Source organism: Lithobates pipiens, unplaced genomic scaffold (assembly GCF_037356315.1).
Source record: "Lithobates pipiens isolate NorthernLeopardFrog02 unplaced genomic scaffold, aLitPip1_a1.2 Scaffold_23, whole genome shotgun sequence".
NCBI classification, from domain to species: domain Eukaryota; kingdom Metazoa; phylum Chordata; class Amphibia; order Anura; family Ranidae; genus Lithobates; species Lithobates pipiens.
The window spans coordinates 113,308,997-113,329,598 of NW_027507785.1; the positions used below are offsets into that span (position 1 = coordinate 113,308,997).

The window sequence follows — 20,602 nt, forward strand, 5'->3', positions numbered from 1 at the left end:
TTTTCTTTCACATGCTTGTGTGTATTTTTTAATTAAAGTGGAAGTAAACCCATCGATTTAAACAGTTAAAAAAAAGGCATGCCAGGAATGCTAATTGCACATTGGCTGTGCTGTCAGCCAAACTATCAAACCATCCAATGGCTGGTGTCATAACGAATCACATGTGCAGTACCATAGCAGTTGAAGATTAAACAGAGGCAAAGATGGCAGCTTCCTTGGCTGAAAACGATAGGGGAGTTTACTTCCACTTTAATTATTTTAATAAACGTATCAAAGGATAATGCATGAGGCCGGTGTGCCCCCTTTTCTTTATTCCTTTTTTGATTGCAAGGATACTCCTATCTTGGAGGGCAGCAAGGCCTGAGACATTATCCACCCTGAACTTTAGATCACCTGATCAATACACTTGTGTGCAAGAGTATTTGTTTGCTCCTCTCCTTTTCCACCTGACTTCCTTTAACCACTTGAAGACCAGGCCTTTTCTGGAAGTCTTTGTTTAAAAGTTTAAATGAGTATTTTTTTGCTAGAAAATTACTTAGAACCCCCAAACAGTATATTTTTTTCTTCAGCAGAGACCCTAGAGAATAAAATGGCGATCACAATATTTTATGTCACAGTATGTGAGCAGCAGTCTTTCAAGTGCAATTTTTTTTTTTTGTTGAGAAAATACACTTTAATAAATAAAAAATAAATAAAAAACACAATAGTTACCCCATTTTTTTTGTATAACGTGAAAGATGATGTTACGCCGAGTAAATAGATACTGAACATGTCATGCTTTAAAATTCCACACGCTTGTGGCATGGCGAAAAACTCAGGTACTTAAAAATCTCCATAGGGGGCGCTTTCAGTTTTTTTACAGGTTACCTATTTAGAGTTACCGAGGAGGTCTTGCTCTAGAATTATTGCTCTCACTCACTCAACGATCCCTGCGATACCTCACATGTGGTTTGAACACGTTTACATATGTGGGCACAACTTACGCATGCGTTCGCTTCTGTGTGTGAGCATGGTGGGATGGGGCTCTTTAAATTATTATTTTTTTCTTATTTATTATACTTTTTATTTTGACATTATCTCTTTTTTAAAATCACTTTTATTCCTATTACAAGGAATGTAAACATCCCTTTTAATAGAAATAAGGATGACAGGCCCTCTTTATTCAGAGATCTGGGGTCAAAAAGACCACAGTTCCCTCATTTAAGCCTGGTACACACTAACAGTGTGAAAGCTCTGGTTGGAGCCGCTGTACTAACGATCCAAGATTAGTACAGTGATCTTGCCCCGCTGAGCTGTTGTGGTCTGACAGATGGATGCTCCCCCGCCAGAATGCTCCAATCAGTGCTCTCTGCCATTGGCTGAGAGCGCTGATCGGGAGTCGATTGGCTGCTGGCTTTCCAGCATGCACGAAATTGACACGGGCCAATGCCATTTTTATTTTTATTTTTAACCAGTCGATGTCTCCTAACATTCAGCCCATGTGTTTACCTTTAAAAGCAAAAAAAATTATAGGTTTTTTTTTGCACTTTTACTTTGTTTTGGCCCGAGAATCCAAAGTGACATCGACCCTTGCTATGGTCCTCCAAGGGCATAGAGACGAGTGGTGGCTAGCCTCACTTGACTTCCTGCCCAGCAAATGGCTGCATCGCCTAGCTCCCGGGCTTTACTGATAGGTCTGGTAAGCCCAGGAAAGTGCTCCTGCACCAAATCTGTACACGGGACCACTTTTATCTGACGCAGAACTGGCCATATTAAAAAATGATACCAGGGTTATGGCAGCTAGCTGCTGCCATAACACCGCTATTAAACATCAAAGTCGTGATGTCTCTTTACTGATACTCCTCCAGATGCAGCCATGTGGGAGGAGGCGAAACTAGTAGAGGTGGAGCCTGGCGGTGGACTTTTATCGCAACTGAGTGAGACTGTTCTGATTATTATTAATGCTTTTAATTCTTTTTAATAAATGTGAGTTCATTGCTAGCTGGGGTTGAGAGGTTTCATTTTAACCCCTCGGATACTACACTATAGGAAGCACTTTTTTTTGTCTTTTCTATGTTTTTCTGCATCTACCAGTCATAAATGTGAACTATGGTTTGAAGCAGCACAGTGGATGGAACTCATGCTAGCCGTAGACCGTTTTTCCTGTTCCTTGAGTAAAGCAAAGATTACAGAGGATCCTTTGGAGGGATTATTGGCACTAAGTGCAAGGCGTGTTTGACCCCTTGGGGTCATGCAAAGGAGGTGAGCATTACATGTGGTGGCGGGAGAACTCTGGTAAGGAAGTTTTCTGAAGAAACATCACATTGTTTTCACATCAGTTGAATGAATTGTTTTCTGCTTTACTGTTAGGACTTTCATTTCCTGTAATCATATATTTCGCAAGTTAGCTGGAGTCGTGTTTTATCTTATTTTTGTAGATTGTCATATTGCAGCTCTGCCACACTTTTCATTTTTCATTATGTATTTTTAATAGGGGCGGTCGGCAAGTGGTATTGGAACACATAGTGCATGTCAGTTGCAGTCATGTACACTGCCCTATGCACACTCCAAAGCCCATAATCCACAGTCCATAGTCAATCTTGGGAGTGAGCAAAAGATGATGGCTATGTCCCTACATACAGTGGGATCAAGGAGAGCGAATGTTGCCACACTCTAATGCCCCGTACACACGACCAGACTTTTCAACATCAAAAGTCCGACAGAATGATTCCGGCAGACCATTCGAACGTGTGTGGGCTGCAGCGGACTTTTGATTTGTTTGTTTGGTTTCAAATTTTTCTGACAGAACTCTGCCAGACCCAGTTCCTACTGAGAAATCCGCTCGTGTGTGTGCTAGTCCGATGGACAAAAACAGACGCTAGGGTAGCTATTGGCTACTGGCTATGAACTTCCTTATTCTAGTCCAGTCGTACGTCATCACGTTCGAATCCGTCGGACTTTGATGTGATTGTGTGTGGCCAAGTCCGTTCATTCAGAAAGTCCGTCAGAACTCTGTCAGAACTCCGTCGAAAGTCTGTCAGACTTAGTCCCTCGAAAAGTCTGGTCGTGTGTACGCGGCATTACAGGAAGTTGGATCACAGCAGAAGAAAACAAAAATCTGGAGAATTTGGAGGAGGCTGAGAGTATTAGAATGGGCTTGAGTTCAGAATACATACTTGAATAAAAGGCACATCTGATCTGTCCTCCCATGATTGACATTACTGCTTTGGATAAAAAGATAGTTTATGAGTATTTTGTCCATCATCGCCACATTTTACATAAGGCCTGGTTCACACTATTGGGGGTTTGCGTCCCCGTATTTGCGTGAACATTGCAGCCTATTCATTTGAAGGCTGCTGTGCCTGTGTTTCATGCAGGTAAAAGGTTCCTGCAGCATTTTAAAAATGCAGCGATCAGGAAATCGCATTGGTGCAATTTCCCTGCGGCTCCCACACCCACAAACACACTGCATTTTTAGATGCATGGGGTTGCCATTACTTGTGCGTTTGTCAACATTTTGTCTGCAGGTGGTTGTGGGTGCAGGAATTGCTGTGGATCCTGCACCCGCAACCATCCACAATAGTGTGAACCAGGCCAGATTTGCCACTGATATGAAGTTAGCCAAACCCTATGTGGATTGTTTTCGCTACGAAGCAGTTTGCATTTATAAAAATGCACATCTCAATAAAGGTTAGAATTTGTCGAAATCGTACTGCTAAAGACGCAGTATGAGGGCTTGCCCAGCCTAAAACAAAGCTGACAAGGAGTAATAGTTCCGCACTATGGGAACTAACTCAAAAAATATCCCTTAGGTGGTATTTGACTCCATCAAGGTTAACTTCATACAATCCAACAATATCGGACACGTGTTGGAGATGTAATTCTGCTAAAGGTGACATGCTCCATATTTTTTGGAGTTGTAACAAACTCCAAAACTTCTGCAAAACAGTTTTTCTTATAATAACAGACATAACCCAAATACAAATTCCATTTAGCCCTGGTTTAGCTCTCTTAAACCTGACTATAGATGACATACTCTACCCCTTTCGTCATGTAACGACACATATTCTCCTGGCAGCTAGACTATCCATAACCAGACTATGGAAATCGGTATGCCTCCATCCATCTACCAACTTCTGGAAACTGTATACCTGCATTACAGTTATGAATTGATGATGGCCTCCAGTAAGGGGACATTACCAAAAGAAAGAAATAGGTGGTCACCGTGGGAAAGGTGGTCGAAATCCGCTGATTTTTTAAAATAGTCTTAATTGATATCTTACTATGCTTCCACTGTGTTCTCAGGTTGTGTTGTACACTATTAAGATTAGTTATAGCTATAGGCACTTGGATGTACTCAACTTTTGCGACATCACCCTCCCCAAAGACACAGTTGAGCCCCCATTTGGGTGTCTAGGGGAGGCCAACACTTATACAGTATTATAAATACCAGCTGATTTTGCTTTTCTTTTCATGCACCATCCTACAGATCTCTTGTTTCATGTATAAAATGTACGCTTATAGATAAGTTGATATTCCTTACCTGTTATTTTATGTTCACTTGTATTCCGGCATACATTCTACACTTTGTATCTTATATGCATTATCTTAAATCCAATAAAAATTGATAGATCAAAAAAAATGATCACATACGATATAGGGCTCATAAGTTAATACTTGGGGATCCAAGTCCTAAACACAGAATATCTGTTTTGCAAGTCCAATAATATTTACTCACATTTTCTGAACATCCACCTCGTTCTTGCTTCTTGCATTCATCTATTTGTTGACAGAAAGTTCCATCTCCTTCATAGCCATTCTTACACTGACAGCTGGAAGACATATAAAAGAGGAGTCAAGGGTCTGACTACATTTCTTTATCTAACAAACAATGAAAAAACTGTACTATATTAATAAGAATAAAATGATAGTGATTAAATGTGGATATCTACTAGAATAACAATTTTAAAGCAGTACAACTGTATCTTTCAAGCTGCCTAAAAACACAATAAACATACATAAACATGTTATTCTCACTGTTACTACAAAATGTATAATTGCTTTATAAACTTCTGCGAGTACAGTGTTTATTTTCTCTACTTAAGCTAGATTGTGCAAAATCTGGTGCAGCTCTGCATAGAAACCAATCCACTTCCAGGTTTTATTGTCAAAGCTTAACTGAACAACCTGAAGTTAGAAGTGGATTGGCTACCATGCACAGCTGCACCAGATTTTGGTGCTCCAATTTTAGTAAATCTATCCCAATGTGTTGGGAAAGCCACTTAAATGATATAATGTAATTAAGAACAGCTATATAAAAAGCTACCTACCTATAAACTATATCAATTCACTTGAGGATACAACATTGTCCACAACATGTTCCAGCTGTTCTCCTTCACAATGTGTGTGAAACAACAGCCTTCCGTGTCGGTCAAAACTCCCCGCTCAGCGGTCGGTCAAAACTCGCCTTATTTGGTGGACCTCATACTTAAATAAGGTCTGTAGCACTTTATACTTCATTTATTTGCAACAATTTTTAATGCTAATGTTGGTGCATAATTGTAAGTGGATTATTCTGAGCACTAATATATACTTAATTTATACTAAAATGTTTTAGCAATGGGTCCACTCAGCTCTGTGGATACTTTGTGTCACTATTTTGTGTGGTTTTCATGCCACCTGATGTGAGTCTCTCGGGACAATTCTGACAACTGTTTTCATATGACATGCAACAGAGAAGGAAGATTGTATATATTAGGTTAGTAAATGTTAATAAAATTTATAAAGGAGATTTGAGGGCATAGTAGTTCCCAATATTTTCTCGCTCTGTTTTAAGACCTGCAGTTTACGAGCATATAAGGAAACACAGACAGCACTTTACTTATGGTTGTAGCAATGTACTGAGCAAATAAAGCACTGGGGCTTTGTACTTGGTATTTTGGGTAATCAAATTGAATAAGCAATTTTTAATAATTTAAAGGTAGGAGGCTGTTTATAGTGCTGCACTTAGTTCCATTATATAATACTACAAAATGTTCACTGCAAATAAGGCGTGTAGGATTTTTTCCTTAAACTAGAGTATCCCAAGCTGTGCATTTTTTCAAAATCTTGTTTAAAGTGATTGTAAAGTAATTTTTTTTTTCTTAGATGTAGAGCTACCCCCCGCAGGAGCCGCTGGTGAATATGGGTTTCTCCCACACTGCCCAGCCAGGTACATCAATTTTCCACTCACTCTTGAGACAAGATTCAGTCCTTGAAGCCTTGTTTTTCTTTTTTTTTTCTTATTTAGGGGAATTAAACTTGGAATTAAACTTGGATGGGGTAAGGGTTCTTATGAGATGCCCACTTAAATAGCAAACAAATCTTCAGGAAGACAAACTATATACATCCAGTATATACACACTTCTCCTCTTCTACAAACTGGCTTGTAGAATGACATCTCCTAGGGCCAGCAAGCACTGACAGTTTGATCCAACACAATCTCAGTCAGATCCAAGTGAATTGCCTTTGCAGGCAGGGACCGCAGGTCCATTTGGTAGTGTAGCAAAAAAGAGAGGTTTTTGGTGCTTAGCTGTCCTATTCCTCTGTCTACTGCTACCAGTACCACCTCTTCATACACTGCCAGCCCACCTGGCTGCAGCTGCCCCTTTCATTAGCCTTCCTCCAAGACTCAGACTGACTGTGCATCCATCCCAGACTTCTTGCACACAGTCCCTTCACGCATGCCTCTTAGTCCTCTGACTGTAACATTCCCCAGACCTCCTGACCGTTTTCCTCCCTGAATATTTGCCCAGCAGTGTTCTCCTGCCTCCTGGTCAGGATCTCCCTGTGTGTCATGAAGAGGGGTCCCTCCCGCACACGAGCCCAGGCCCCCCAGACTAGGGGGTTACTCTCAAAGGCCTCCGACAGCCTAAAACCCCATCTCCTTCTACCCAAACTCCCACTGCCCCAGCTGGACTGACCCTGAGTATTTTAGGGGGCCTTCCCCTTGCAAACCCATCTGTTAGGGATTGGCCAGGACCCTCATAACACTCCAGCCAGCTCCTCCTAGACCCCTCCCAACTGCTTCTCCAAGTTTCCAGCAAGCAGTGAGGAGTCCCCAGAGATGCTCTTGCCGAATCAAACAGCCCTACCCGAGTTACTCATACCTGACCAAGAAAAACACACAGGCTTGGCTGCAAGCTAAGCCTGAATTTACCTCACACTAACAAAAATCCTATCCTTAGCACTCTAGCCACGCTAGGGGGTGCTACATAAATAACAAACATGATATACTTACCTGGAATTGCACAGAGTGGCCTCAATCCTCCTCTTCTCGGGTCTCCCTTTTGTGACACACCTGCAGACTTGAGCCCAAGCCTCTCTGCCTGCGTCCATAGACACAGACAGCGCAGCTTTGTCCCGCTCCCTCATCACAGGAATTGACCAACAGCAAAGTCTGCCGCTTCCTCAGCAAAGCCTGAGAGAGTGGGGAGAGAGCTGCTAAAGACAGGCACAGTGCTGGATTAAGCGAAAACTCATGTATGTATGTATGGGGGGGGGGGGGTGTGTTGAGGGGTGACAATGTTACCTAAACATTTTTTTTTCTTTAATGCAGGGAATGCATTAGGGTAAAAAAATGTTTGGGCTTTAGAACCAATTTAATGTAATTGTCATAATTGTAGGCACCCCTCAAAGCCTGGCAGAAAAACTCCCAAGCTGATTATGTGCCCCACCTCCTGGTTAGGTTACTTGATACGCCAAACGTTGGACACTCACCCCAGCATTACAAAAATACAGTAAGTGTATTAAACAATGCGTATGTGGTACCTTCTCTCTCCACTTATTGTGGCAGCTGCTGAGCTCAGCTTTGCTAGGGTGGGGAAAGAGAGAGCGCACTGCTCTTGTCCAACTTTTCAACAAGAAACTGTCCCTTTAAGATAACTGTGAATGCTTGCGTTAGGGCCAATTATTATTAGAATGCTTCTCTCTCTCTCAAAGGGCCAATTACTATTGGAATCCTGATAGTGAAAGGAAACCAACAATTTTGCTGCTACCTGAAGGCCTTAGATATTTTGCTATTTTTGTGTATCTCTAAAGCTCATTGTGCCTTTTGCCTTACAGAGTTTTTTTTATTTTATTTTTTACTATTAACTTTTTTTTTTTTAAGTGAATGTAAAGAACGGATGGAAAAACAGAAGAAAAACTGATGTTAACTAATGTGTTTTTTCTTTCATCAGTTCAGTTAAGTTTTTTTTCAAACTGAAGGCATGTGTGAAAGGGGCCTAAACCTCTTTTGGTGACTTTATTGAGTGAATACAGTATGCTATAAACACTCAACTGTTAGTTTTACTTATATTATGTCAATGATCCACCCTAAGATATGTCAGCCTACCGCACTACTGTGGGGGTCATTCCCCACTGCCCCTAGAGGAGGAGTGCTACAGATGTAAAAGGTTATGGATGATAGAAGCATTTTGTGGGATGCTGAAAAAAATAAGGTTCCAAGGAGAACAGAAATCTTTTATATAGTAATCATTTTCAGGGTTATGACTAAAATAACTGCAAACAACCAGCTGGGAAACATGTTTTCAAAGACATTTCATATTATGGGCATCATTCATCAAAATGTTTGATATAGGGATGGTCTGTCATGGCTTTGGCAACTGGTATGTTTCATTTTTTTTTTTTTCAAAGCAGGGTTGAGGTTGAAGGAGGCAACAGAGACAGTTCTTATCTCAAACACTGGTAAGTCCAATGCCCAGTTTAGGGTCTGTATCCTGCTGTCAAAACAAAGTGGTACATAAATTGGTACTTAACATCTGCTGCCCAAAGGTCCTTACTGCATATTAAGGAACCATAAAATAGAAAATGTTTAGATTTGTGCTACGTCCAACAACAATACACATATTACCTGGTAGTGTTATCAGTAGATACACAGACTGCATCTAAATGGCAAAATTGTGTTGCATTTAATGATTTGCACGGCTCTGAATGCTGGTCACAGAATTCTCCCACATAACCTTCTTTGCATCTTCCACCCTGGCACACCCCTCTACTCCCTGGGCGGTTATCACACGTTCCATGCATGCACCTGCAGTCTGATTGCACCCACAAAGAAAATAAGGCATTAGGTAGTAACAAACAATATGGACTTTACATTTTAACTCCAGAATAAATTATTTCCATTGTAAAAAGTGCTGTAAGGGTAAAGGCCCGTACACACGATTGGACTTTTTGACAACAAACATGCATATTAGTTGTTTTAAGGCAACATCCGACCGTGTATACGCTCCATCGGACAAACTTTTTGGTTTTCATCAGACTTTTGTTGGCTGTGTGAACGGACAAACTTTTTGACAACATAAGTCCGATGGAGCAAAGTCCGATCGTGTGTACACAAAACCATCAGACTTTTGTACAAAGTACAAACACGCATGCTCAGAACCAATGCAAACGATCAGACAACAATACAGAAGTTGACCAAAGGGTGGCGCTGGAGTAATTGAATGTCCTCTTTTGAAGTGTCGTCAGTACGTTGAAACGTCACTACGTTCGTGTTTGTTGCCTAAAAAATCCGATCGTGTGTATGCAATACAACTTTACGGCCTTTGTACAAAAGTCCACGGGAAAGTTTGTACAAAGTCCGATCGTGTGTATGAGGCTTTAGATTATCTGTCAACTTTTTAATTTCCACTGTGGGCCATTTGGTAGATGTCTCCTCACTTTCTGTCTATTTGACCACTTTTAAGCCTCATAAACACGATCGGACTTTGTACAAACTTTCCGTGTACTTTTGTACATACACACGATCTGACTTTTTAGGCAACAAACACGAACGTAGCGACGTTTCAACGTACTGACGACACTTCAAAAGTGAACGTTCAATTACTCCAGCGCCACCTTTGGTCAACTTCTGTATTGTTGTCTGATCTTTTGCATTGGTTCTGAGCATGCGTGTTTGTACTTTGTACAAAAGTCTGATGGTTTTGTGTACACACAATCAGACTTTGCTCCATCGGACTTATGTTGTCAAAAAGTTTGTCTGTTCGCACAGCCAACAAAAGTCTGATGAAAACCGAAAAAGTTTGTCCGATGGAGCGTACACACGGTCGGATGTTGCCTTAAAACAGCTAATTTGAATGTTTGTTGTCAAAAAGTCTGATCGTGTGTACGGGCCTTTAGATAGAAAAGGATGTGAGGGAAATCACTTTCTACCAATTTTCTACTAAATGAGTATCAGAGAGAACAGGAAGTGAAGACGGCTGCAAAAAAACAAACATTCTAGTAGTAAGTGGAAGGTTTACAACCCGTCAGGATTTTATTTGCACTTGTATAACTACAAGACAGACTTTCCAGTTTAGGTATTTGAGAAAGAAGTTAGGGAAGCAAAAAAAAAAAAAATGTTTTAATACTGTGAAAAAGGTTTAGAATCCCAGTAAGTGTTTAATTTCTATGTTTGTACTCATGAGGCAGACATCCCCTAAAAAGTGTGTACCATGTAACATGGTCTAAACAGTGAAGTTATTTTTTTAAATACTGTTTATTTATTACTACGAAAAAGTCATTCACTTGATAACTTCTGATTGCATGATGTATGTTTAATAATAATAAAAAAAAAAAAAGCTAATTGCTGCAATGCTAAGGAGCCATTTAAATTTTGCTGTCCCTGTGTGTTGAGTAGAAGTCACTTTTTTTGATGGTGCTGCCAACGCACATACACAAAAAAATAAAATGTAGATGCAACGTTTTTTTCTGATGCATAGCAGGGCATTAATGTGTGCTCTGAAGCACTGCATTGCATGTGCTTCAGAGCTGTGCTACCATAGTGGGAGGGGATGCCATTTAAAATAAAAGGCACTGCAACATGTGTTAACGTGCATGTTAATGTGTATTAAGACACTGTGCATGTTACCACAATGCACCACATAGGTATGATTTAGCCCTACATTTATGCTTATCATGTAGCACAGTAAAGTAATTATTGCATTAGTGGATTGTAGGAAATCTTCTTTAATACATGACAATGAGTAGGATTATTTTAGGCGTTCACAGTCCTTTTTTGGAAGAGTATGGAGCACCATGAACACATGCACAATATAACACCAACTCAGATTTTGGAAATTTCAGTTCCACATCCTACCAAGTATCTAATATAACATTTAATAACCCAAATATTCATATAAACATAATACCCTCATTTTGAATCACATCATCAGCAAAAAAAAGTTGTTATGATCGCTGTCTTATTTTTTGTTATGTGACCTATTTGGTGTATTGCAGAATAAAGAATTGGAAGAGGTTGATTTAGTGGTATTAATCAGGATTCCTATAAAATAAAAATTAGTTTGTTAAGTTACATACTTTTTAGAAATATACTATAATCAGTGCCAGTGGCGTTGCTAGGGGGTGGCTTTCATGGCTATGGCCCTAAATCTGGAGACCATAACCCTGAGTCTCTGCAGGGGTTCCCAAGGGGAGGGGACGCTCTCTGGGGATCCTGATGTAAGTGGGGGGCTCTCTGGGGACCCTGATGCAAGAGGAAGACCCTCTGGGGGACCCTGATTTTAAGGGGAAGGCTCTCTGGGGACCCTGATTTAAGGGGGAGGCTCTCTGGGGACCCTGATTTAAGGGGGAGGCTCTCTGGGGACCCTGATTAAGGGGGAGGCTCTCTGGGGACCCTGATTAAGGGGGAGGCTCTCTGGGGACCCTGATTAAGGGGGAGGCTCTCTGGGGACCCTGATTAAGGGGGAGGCTCTCTGGGGACCCTGATTAAGGGGGAGGCTCTCTGGGGACCCTGATTAAGGGGGAGGCTCTCTGGGGACCCTGATTAAGGGGGAGGCTCTCTGGGGACCCTGATGCAAGGGGGAGGCTCTCTGGGGACCCTGATGCAAGGGGGAGGCTCTCTGGGGACCCTGATGCAAGGGGGAGGCTCTCTGGGGACCCTGATGCAAGGGGGAGGCTCTCTGGGGACCCTGATGCAAGGGGGAGGCTCTCTGGGGACCCTGATGCAAGGGGGAGGCTCTCTGGGGACCCTGATGCAAGGGGGAGGCTCTCTGGGGACCCTGATGCAAGGGGGAGGCTCTCTGGGGACCCTGATGCAAGGGGGAGGCTCTCTGGGGACCCTGATGCAAGGGGGAGGCTCTCTGGGGACCCTGATGCAAGGGGGGGCTCTCTGGGGACCCTGATGCAAGGGGGGGCTCTCTGGGGACCCTGATGCAAGGGGGGGCTCTCTGGGGACCCTGATGCAAGGGGGGTCTCTCTGGGGACCCTGATGTAAGGGGGAGGCTCTCTGGGGACCCTGATGCAAGGGGGGCTCTCTGGGGACCCTGATGCAAGGGGGGGCTCTCTGGGGACCCTGATGCAAGGGGGAGGCTCTCTGGGGACCCTGATGCAAGGGGGGGCTCTCTGGGGACCCTGATGCAAGGGGGGGCTCTCTGGGGACCCTGATGTAAGGGGGGGCTCTCTGGGGACCCTGATGTAAGGGGGGGCTCTCTGGGAACCCTGATGTAAGGGGGGGCTCTCTGGGAACCCTGATGTAAGGGGGGGCTCTCTGGGAACCCTGATGTAAGGGGGGGCTCTCTGGGGACCCTGATGTAAGGGGGGGCTCTCTGGGGACCCTGATGTAAGGGGGGGCCTCTCTGGGGACCCTGATGTAAGGGGGGGGCTCTCTGGGGACCCTGATGTAAGGGGGGGGCTCTCTGGGGACCCTGATGCAAGGGGGAGGCTCTCTGGGGACCCTGATGCAAGGGGGAGGCTCTCTGGGGACCCTGATGCAAGGGGGAGGCTCTCTGGGGACCCTGATGCAAGGGGGAGGCTCTCTGGGGACCCTGATGCAAGGGGGAGGCTCTCTGGGGACCCTGATGCAAGGGGGAGGCTCTCTGGGGACCCTGATGCAAGGGGGAGGCTCTCTGGGGACCCTGATGCAAGGGGGAGGCTCTCTGGGGACCCTGATGCAAGGGGGAGGCTCTCTGGGGACCCTGATGTAAGGGGGGGGCTCTCTGGGGACCCTGATTAAGGGGGAGGCTCTCTGGGGACCCTGATGCAAGGGGGAGGCTCTCTGGGGACCCTGATGCAAGGGGGAGGCTCTCTGGGGACCCTGATGCAAGGGGGAGGCTCTCTGGGGACCCTGATGCAAGGGGGGGCTCTCTGGGGACCCTGATGCAAGGGGGGGCTCTCTGGGGACCCTGATGTAAGGGGGGGCTCTCTGGGGACCCTGATGTAAGGGGGGCTCTCTGGGGACCCTGATGTAAGGGGGGCTCTATGGAGATATATATACACACACACACTTATATTACTGTATATACCCGCCCAAGCTTATGACTTTCTTTACTACGCTGCTATGGGCTCTAGCCCCAGATCTTTTGTAGACCTAACAATGCCCCTGAGCAGAGCTAAATGATTATGGCAATGTATTTCTGCAGACTGTGATCCAACAAAGAAGTCTACAGTCAAGTGATGAGGTAATTCTTTATTCTGTTTTTTTATACTACTTTGGGGAAATGAGCCAAACAAGACCAAGCGTTTGCAGAGTGATTTGCATTGGCTCACAAGGAGCAGTACAGATAAAAAATGTTTTTTTAAACACACTTTGTATTTGTTCAAAATAACAAACAGCTCAATAAACTCTTAGAGTCACATTTCTCTCACCTTCTTCGCATTCATCTCCATGCTTATTTGGATCAGAACAGATATGGCAAGCAATTCCTTTATATTTCTGAAAGCATATACACTTTCCACTCCCACGAATGCCGTCACTGCACTGTATGGGATATGAAGCAGAAGTCAATGTAATGGGCACTGTGTGAAGTAGTGTTCTCCAGATTTCACAGAACATCAAGCTTATAAGCAGTGGTGCAGTTCATAGGAATTCTTAGAGGTTTCATGGAAACATATAAAAAAAACTGCTAAATCTCCAAAATTGAAAATTAAGCCTTAAAGTATTATTGAAGTCTTGTTTTAAAAAAAAAAAATGTGCAATGGTTTTGCACAGAGCAGCCCCAATCCTCCTCTTTTGGGTCCCCTGCTGGCCCTTCTGGCTCCTCCTGCCTTCAAGTCTCTCCCCGTCCCCCAGCAAGCCTCTTACTAGGGGGGTACTCATGCTGGTTTGCTCCCGAGTCTAACTGTGTGCATCTATAGTCACACACAGTGCAGCTCAGGCCCCGCCCCCTGCTCCCTTATCACTGGATTTGATTGACAGATGCAGGAGCTCCTGCTGCTAGCAATCTGTCCTGTCAGAAGGGGGGGGGGGAGCAGAGAGAGTAGCTCTGCACAGGCCTTAAAGGACAACTGCATCTTTGTGTTAGAAAACAATATTGTAATGAGCCTAGAACCTCTATTAATTTACCAATAGTGTGTATATATATATATATATATATATATATATATATATATATATATATATACATACACATACACACACACATTACATGATATAAATTTTTTCTACATAAATTAATATTTTAACGTGGTCTGTTTAACTTAAATCAGTTGCTAAAATCAAACAAAATGGTGGTGCTTACATCATCAGCAAGTGACCATCCAGACTCCTTTAAAGGAATGAGCAAACAAGAAGTACTCTTCTGTATTTCACAGTCCCGGCATTCAATGCACCTGAGGAAACTGAGCCAATCAATTGGCTGACAGGGGGGTGGGGCAAACAGAAAAGGAGCCGATTTGTTGAAACTGAAACAGAATCTGCCTTTCTTACTGCTTATTGTCAGTTTCTCTGATGTATGTTATGGCAGAGATGGGGTACCTCCCTTCTCCTCTGTCCTGCTGAGGTAGAATGGCGAGTATGTAAATGCTGCTAAATTTTTTCAGTATGTCCACCAATCAACTCGCAGGTGGGCGGGAGTCATTTTGAATGCTGGGAATGTACAGCACAGGTGAGTACTTACTGTGTACTCACTGCTGCATAGGAGCCTGGATGGTCACTTAAATTTGGTGGCCAGTAAAAACAGTGGTTGAGGCATGTTTTACTGGCCCCTCTTTTAATCTGCAAAGGCAGCAGATGGGTGTGTACACAAGCTGCATCTGTGCCAGAAAATTATCTTCCCTGATGTGTTCCCATTCACCACTTGCTAAGTCAGTTTGCAGTCCTGCAAACTGATCACACGTGGTTGTGGCACAGTGATGGGGCAAATACACAGTTGAAAAATGTGGTGAGGAGGTGAACTATTGCCTCCTCACCACCCTGCAAATGCCTCTGAATAGAGAGCCAACCGAGGATCACTTTTCAAAGCCACGGCAGTGACAGCCACATGCGTAAACATAAATCTAAACCTAAATGATGATAAAAGCAGCAATCATTTTGGTTTACATTTAAGTTCACCTCATCCACCTCACCAACCGCTCTGTGTCTGCTACTCCTCTCTGTCAAGCCCTCCACTGGCTTCCATTCACCCAACAAATTAAATATAAAATACTAACAACTACTTACAAAGCCTTCAACAACTCTGCCACAGCTACATCACTGACCTAGTCTCAAAATGCCAACCTATTCTTCTCAAGACCTCCTGCTTAAAATAAAATGCTATGAGTTTCCTTGCATGTCTCGGTGTCTCGTTAGCTGGACGTCCCAGAAGTGTTTACTGTTGTGATTTAATTAGGTACACCTGTGTTAGTGAGTAAAATTGTAGATACAAATCCAGAAGTGCTTTACTTTTGGACAAGACCACTGTGTGTAGTACTGTGCCTTCCATGCCACAACCTCAAAATCAAGAGGAGGTAGCCCCTGGGACGTACGCAGCCACAATCACCGGTACCATCTTATAAAAACTTTATAGTCATCTTTAATCAATGAGGTATTTATGAGGCACATTTTAAACCACTCATCTACTTCAAACATCTCTCCCAGTTCTTGTTCCCATTTTGTCTTATAAAACAATATTAATATAAATATTCGAGATAGGACCAATATGTTTATCAAAGGTCTTGCACAAATACTCAACCGAAGTAGAGGTGGTGAGATCAGACACACGCGGCAGGGAAGCCAGGTAAAGTACAATGTGAACATAATGAAAGATTTCTGAATTGCGACGTTGGTGTTTTTCTCGTAGGGTTTGTATTAATAAGATACCTCTATAGTCACAAAAATCAGCAATATGTATCAAACCCTTGTTTGTCCATAAGGCCAAAGTTTGGGGATTGAGACCTGGAGGGGAATACAGACCAGGGAAGCCATGGGAGTATGTGGGGACTTAAATCTATGGAGTTTAGTTAATCTGTCCCATAGTTTTAAAGAGAACGATAGTGTGAGACCCATCATAATCGGCCTATCTTTGGGTTTCAGCCACATTAAGTGATTAATCAGTTTTGTGGAATGCAAGGAAGAGTCTATTTTCATCCAATGAGGTTGAGAGGATGGAAAATGGTAGCAAATTAGCTGTGCCAATTGCGCTGTGAAGAAATATTTGGCAAGGCCCAGAACTCCCAGACCGCCCCTTAATTTGATTATGTACGAAGTGCGTTTGCTCACCCACAGTTTCTTATTCCCCCATATAAATTTGAAAACCCCATTCTGGAACTTAAGTAGATCCAGCATACAGATTGAAATGGAAAGTTTTCTGAACAAATATAGTAATCTTGAGAAAAGATTCATCTTTATCCTATGCAGTCTACTAAACCATGATGTAGGATTGCTATCCCATCATTGAAAATCTGCCATCGTCTTTCTATCTACAGGGGGGTAGTTTGCCTGATATAAAGTATCTAGGTTGGAACGCATGTAATCTTAACTTCACTATGTGCCACCAGTCCAGGACAACTTTCCTGGACATCTAGATCCTAATCAGTCCTGATGGCCACTTTATATCCGATTTGTTTTGGAAGTTTTCTGCTGCCAACATTATTCTCAATGCTACAAATGCCCATCCCAGCTCCTTGAAAAAAAACATAATATATGGCCAATATTTGAGATTAAAACACAACTGCAGTAGAGAGGGGGATTTTTTGGTCCAATCAAAATTACTTCAAAGAAGCTTACTGCAGAGAGGGAAATGCCTCAAAAAAGCATTCAGTAAGTGAAATATCATGACATATGTGCAGAAAAAAACTGATATTGACCATACTACCTGCCTTATTACTTGATTCTCCCAGAACCATACACAAATGACCACATTTTTTCAACAACATTGGCATTTGTTGAGAGATGATCCAGTATTTGTCAAGTATATAGGCCATCGGCCTATAAGTTGTTAGAGGACCCATAGCTATCTTCAGTCTAAGGCCGCGTACACACGCGCGGACTGTTCGCCCAACCTTGTTCGGCAAACAGTTTGTCAAACAGTCCGCTCAAAATTTGCATGAGCGGACTTGCCCACACACGAGCGGACTGTTTGACGAACAAGGTTGGGCAAACAGTTCGCTCAACTTTTGAAATGAACGGACTCGCCCACGTAAGGAGGAGGCAAATCCGCCCATTTCGAGCGCGTGTACAGGTAGGCGGGGCCCGCGAAGGAGACGTCGCGGGCTCCGCCGCCTGGAATGGGCTTAAAGGGGAACCCCAACGCCGAAAAAAATCGGCGTGGGGGTTCCCCCCAAGTCCACACCAGACCCTTGTCCGAGCACGCTACCCGGCCGGCCAGGAAAGGGGGGCGAGCGAGCGCGCCCCCCCTCCTGAGCCGTACCAGGCCGCGTGCCCTCAACATGGGGGGTGCCTTGGGGAAGGGGGGGCCGCGCGGCCCCCCCACCCCAAAGCACCTTGTCCCCATGTTGATGAGGACAAGGGCCTCTTCCCGACAACCCTGGCCGTTGGTTGTCGGGGTCTGCGGGCGGGGGGCTTATCGGAATCCGGGAGCCCCCTTTAAGAAGGGGGCCCCCGGATACCGGCCCCCCACCCTATGTGAATGAGTATGGGGTACAATGTACCCCTACCCATTCACCTGTGAAATAAAGTACAAATAAAAACACAACACAGGGGGAAAAAATATTTTATTGCACAGCCGGGGGTCTTCCGTCTTCGGGGGTCTTCTCGCCGGACTCCTCCGCTATGTGTGTGTAGCTCTTTTGCCAGCGGAGGAGTCCGGCTTTCTTCCTCCCCGCCGCCGGCCTCTTCTCCCGACTTCGGGGGTCTTGTCCCCCTCTTCGGTTCTTCTGCCGGGCCACCGCGCCTGGTCCGGTGGCCCGGTCTTCAGTCGCCGTCTTCCGTTCTTCTGTCGCCGCCTTCGGTTCTTCTGCCGGGCCACCGCGCCTTCTTGTAGCTCTTTTACAGGCGGTGGCCCGGTCTTCTGTCGCCGTCGCCGCCTTCCGTTCGTGTTCTTCTTCTTGTTCTTCTTGTTCTTCTCCAGGCGATGTTGACACGTCGCTCCCTCCGGCCGGAATGCCAGAGCCGCCCTGCGCTGTGACTTATATAGTGACAATGGGGCGGGGTCACATGGTATATGTCACATGGGTTGATGTCACATGGTGACCCCCGCCCCCTTACGATGTCATAGTCCCCATGTGACATCAACCCATGTGACCAACCCATGTGACATATACCATGTGACCCCGCCCCATTGTCACTATATAAGTGACCGCACAGCGCGTCCCCGGCATTCCGGCCGGAGAGCTCGTCGAGTCAACATCTCCAGGAGAAGAACAAGAAGAACAAGAAGAAGAACACGAACGGAAGGCGGCGACAGAAGACCGGGCCACCGCCTGTAAAAGAGCTACAAGAAGGCGCGGTGGCCCGGCAGAAGAACCGAAGGCGGCGACAGAAGAACGGAAGACGGCGACAGAAGACCGGGCCACCGGACCAGGCGCGGTGGCCCGGCAGAAGAACCGAAGAGGGGGACAAGACCCCCGAAGTCGGGAGAAGAGGCCGGCGGCGGGGAGGAAGAAAGCCGGACTCCTCCGCTGGCAAAAGAGCTACACACACATAGCGGAGGAGTCCGGCGAGAAGACCCCCGAAGACGGAAGACCCCCGGCTGTGCAATAAAATATTTTTTCCCCCTGTGTTGTGTTTTTATTTGTACTTTATTTCACAGGTGAATGGGTAGGGGTACATTGTACCCCATACTCATTCACATAGGGTGGGGGGCCGGTATCCGGGGGCCCCCTTCTTAAAGGGGGCTCCCGGATTCCGATAAGCCCCCCGCCCGCAGACCCCGACAACCAACGGCCAGGGTTGTCGGGAAGAGGCCCTTGTCCTCATCAACATGGGGACAAGGTGCTTTGGGGTGGGGGGGCCGCGCGGCCCCCCCTTCCCCAAGGCACCCCCCATGTTGAGGGCACGCGGCCTGGTACGGCTCAGGAGGGGGGGCGCGCTCGCTCGCCCCCCTTTCCTGGCCGGCCGGGTAGCGTGCTCGGACAAGGGTCTGGTGTGGACTTGGGGGGAACCCCCACGCCGATTTTTTTCGGCGTTGGGGTTCCCCTTTAAGCCCATTCCAGGCGGCGGAGCCCGCGACGTCTCCTTCGCGGGCCCCGCCTACCTGTACACGCGCTCGAAATGGGCGGACTTTCCGAGCGGGAACAGTCCGCTCATTTCGAAAGTACAGCGGACAAGCCCACACACGGGCGGACTGTTCGCTCAAACACAGTTTCAGCGGACAGTTTTTCGGAATTTCCGAAAGACATTGTCCGTCCAACTGTCCGCTGAAACTGTCCGCTGAAAGCCCACACACGAGCGGACTGTCCGCCCAAACACTGTTCAGCGGACAAGGTTGGGCGAACAGTCCGCCCGTGTGTACGCGGCCTAAGCCCCCCGCTATTCCTCGTATTCACCAATGTAGAGGCAGTTTTGCATGTGGGAGATGCATTTTTGTAACTGGATCTGCATGGGAAGAAGCATTTCCCTTCATAATAGACAGTCCTGGACCCCACATTATTATTATTATTATAATACAGGATTTATATGGTGCCAACAGTTTGCACAGCGCTTTAACCCATGAGGGCAGACAGTACACTTACAATACAAATCAATACAGCAGGGATCAGAGGGCTCTGCTCATTAGAGCTTATGATCTAGAAGGGAGGGTCAAGTGGAAACAAAAGTTAATAACTGTGTGGGGTGAGATGATGGAGAAAATGAAAAAACATTTGTTAGGTGTGGGTAGGGTAGGCTTCTCTGAAGAGAAGGTTTTTCAGGGATCATCTAAAAGATAATAGAGTAGGAGATAAGCGGATTGGGGTAGGGCATTCTATAGGACTGGAGAGGCTCTGGAAAAGTCCTGGAGGCGAGCATGGGAGGAGGTGTTGAGGGAGCTAGAGAGCAGAAGGTCTTGAGAGGAACGAATGAGTAAGTTGGTATTTAGAGACTAGGCTAGTGATGTAGCTGGGTGCTAAATTGTGGATGGCTTTGTACCTAGTTGTTAGTATTTTGAATTTAATTCTTTGGCCGAGCAGAAGCCAGTAGAGGGATTGACAGAGAGGGGTAGCAGAGACAGAGTGATTGGTAAGGTGGATGAGTCCAGCAGCAGCATTCATGATTGATTGAAGAGTGATAGACTATGTAGAGGTAAGCCAATGAGAAGCGACTTGCAGTAGTCGAGGCGAGAGATGACCAGCGAGTGAATTAAGAGCTTTGCTGTGTCATTGGTTAGAAAGGGCCGTATTTTGGACATGTTGCAGAGGTTGAGGCGGCAGGATTTGGACAGTGATTGGATGTGGTGCTTAAAGGAGAGTTCAGAGTCCAGGACTACACCTAGACCCTTGGCATGTG

General features: G+C 45.2%; 1 protein-coding gene across 1 annotated transcript in view; it reads right to left on the bottom strand.

The window, feature by feature from the left end:
* STAB1 (stabilin 1) overlaps positions 1 to 20,602 on the bottom strand; it is a 394,908-nt gene that overhangs the window by 218,011 nt on the left and 156,295 nt on the right. Inside the window, exons 22-24 of the mRNA XM_077452219.1 lie at positions 13,609 to 13,720; positions 8,873 to 9,059; positions 4,718 to 4,811 (exon numbers count right to left, since the gene is read on the bottom strand). Of these exons, the coding sequence (XP_077308345.1) occupies positions 4,718 to 4,811; positions 8,873 to 9,059; positions 13,609 to 13,720 (393 nt within the window). The remainder of the gene's footprint in view (positions 1 to 4,717; positions 4,812 to 8,872; positions 9,060 to 13,608; positions 13,721 to 20,602) is intronic.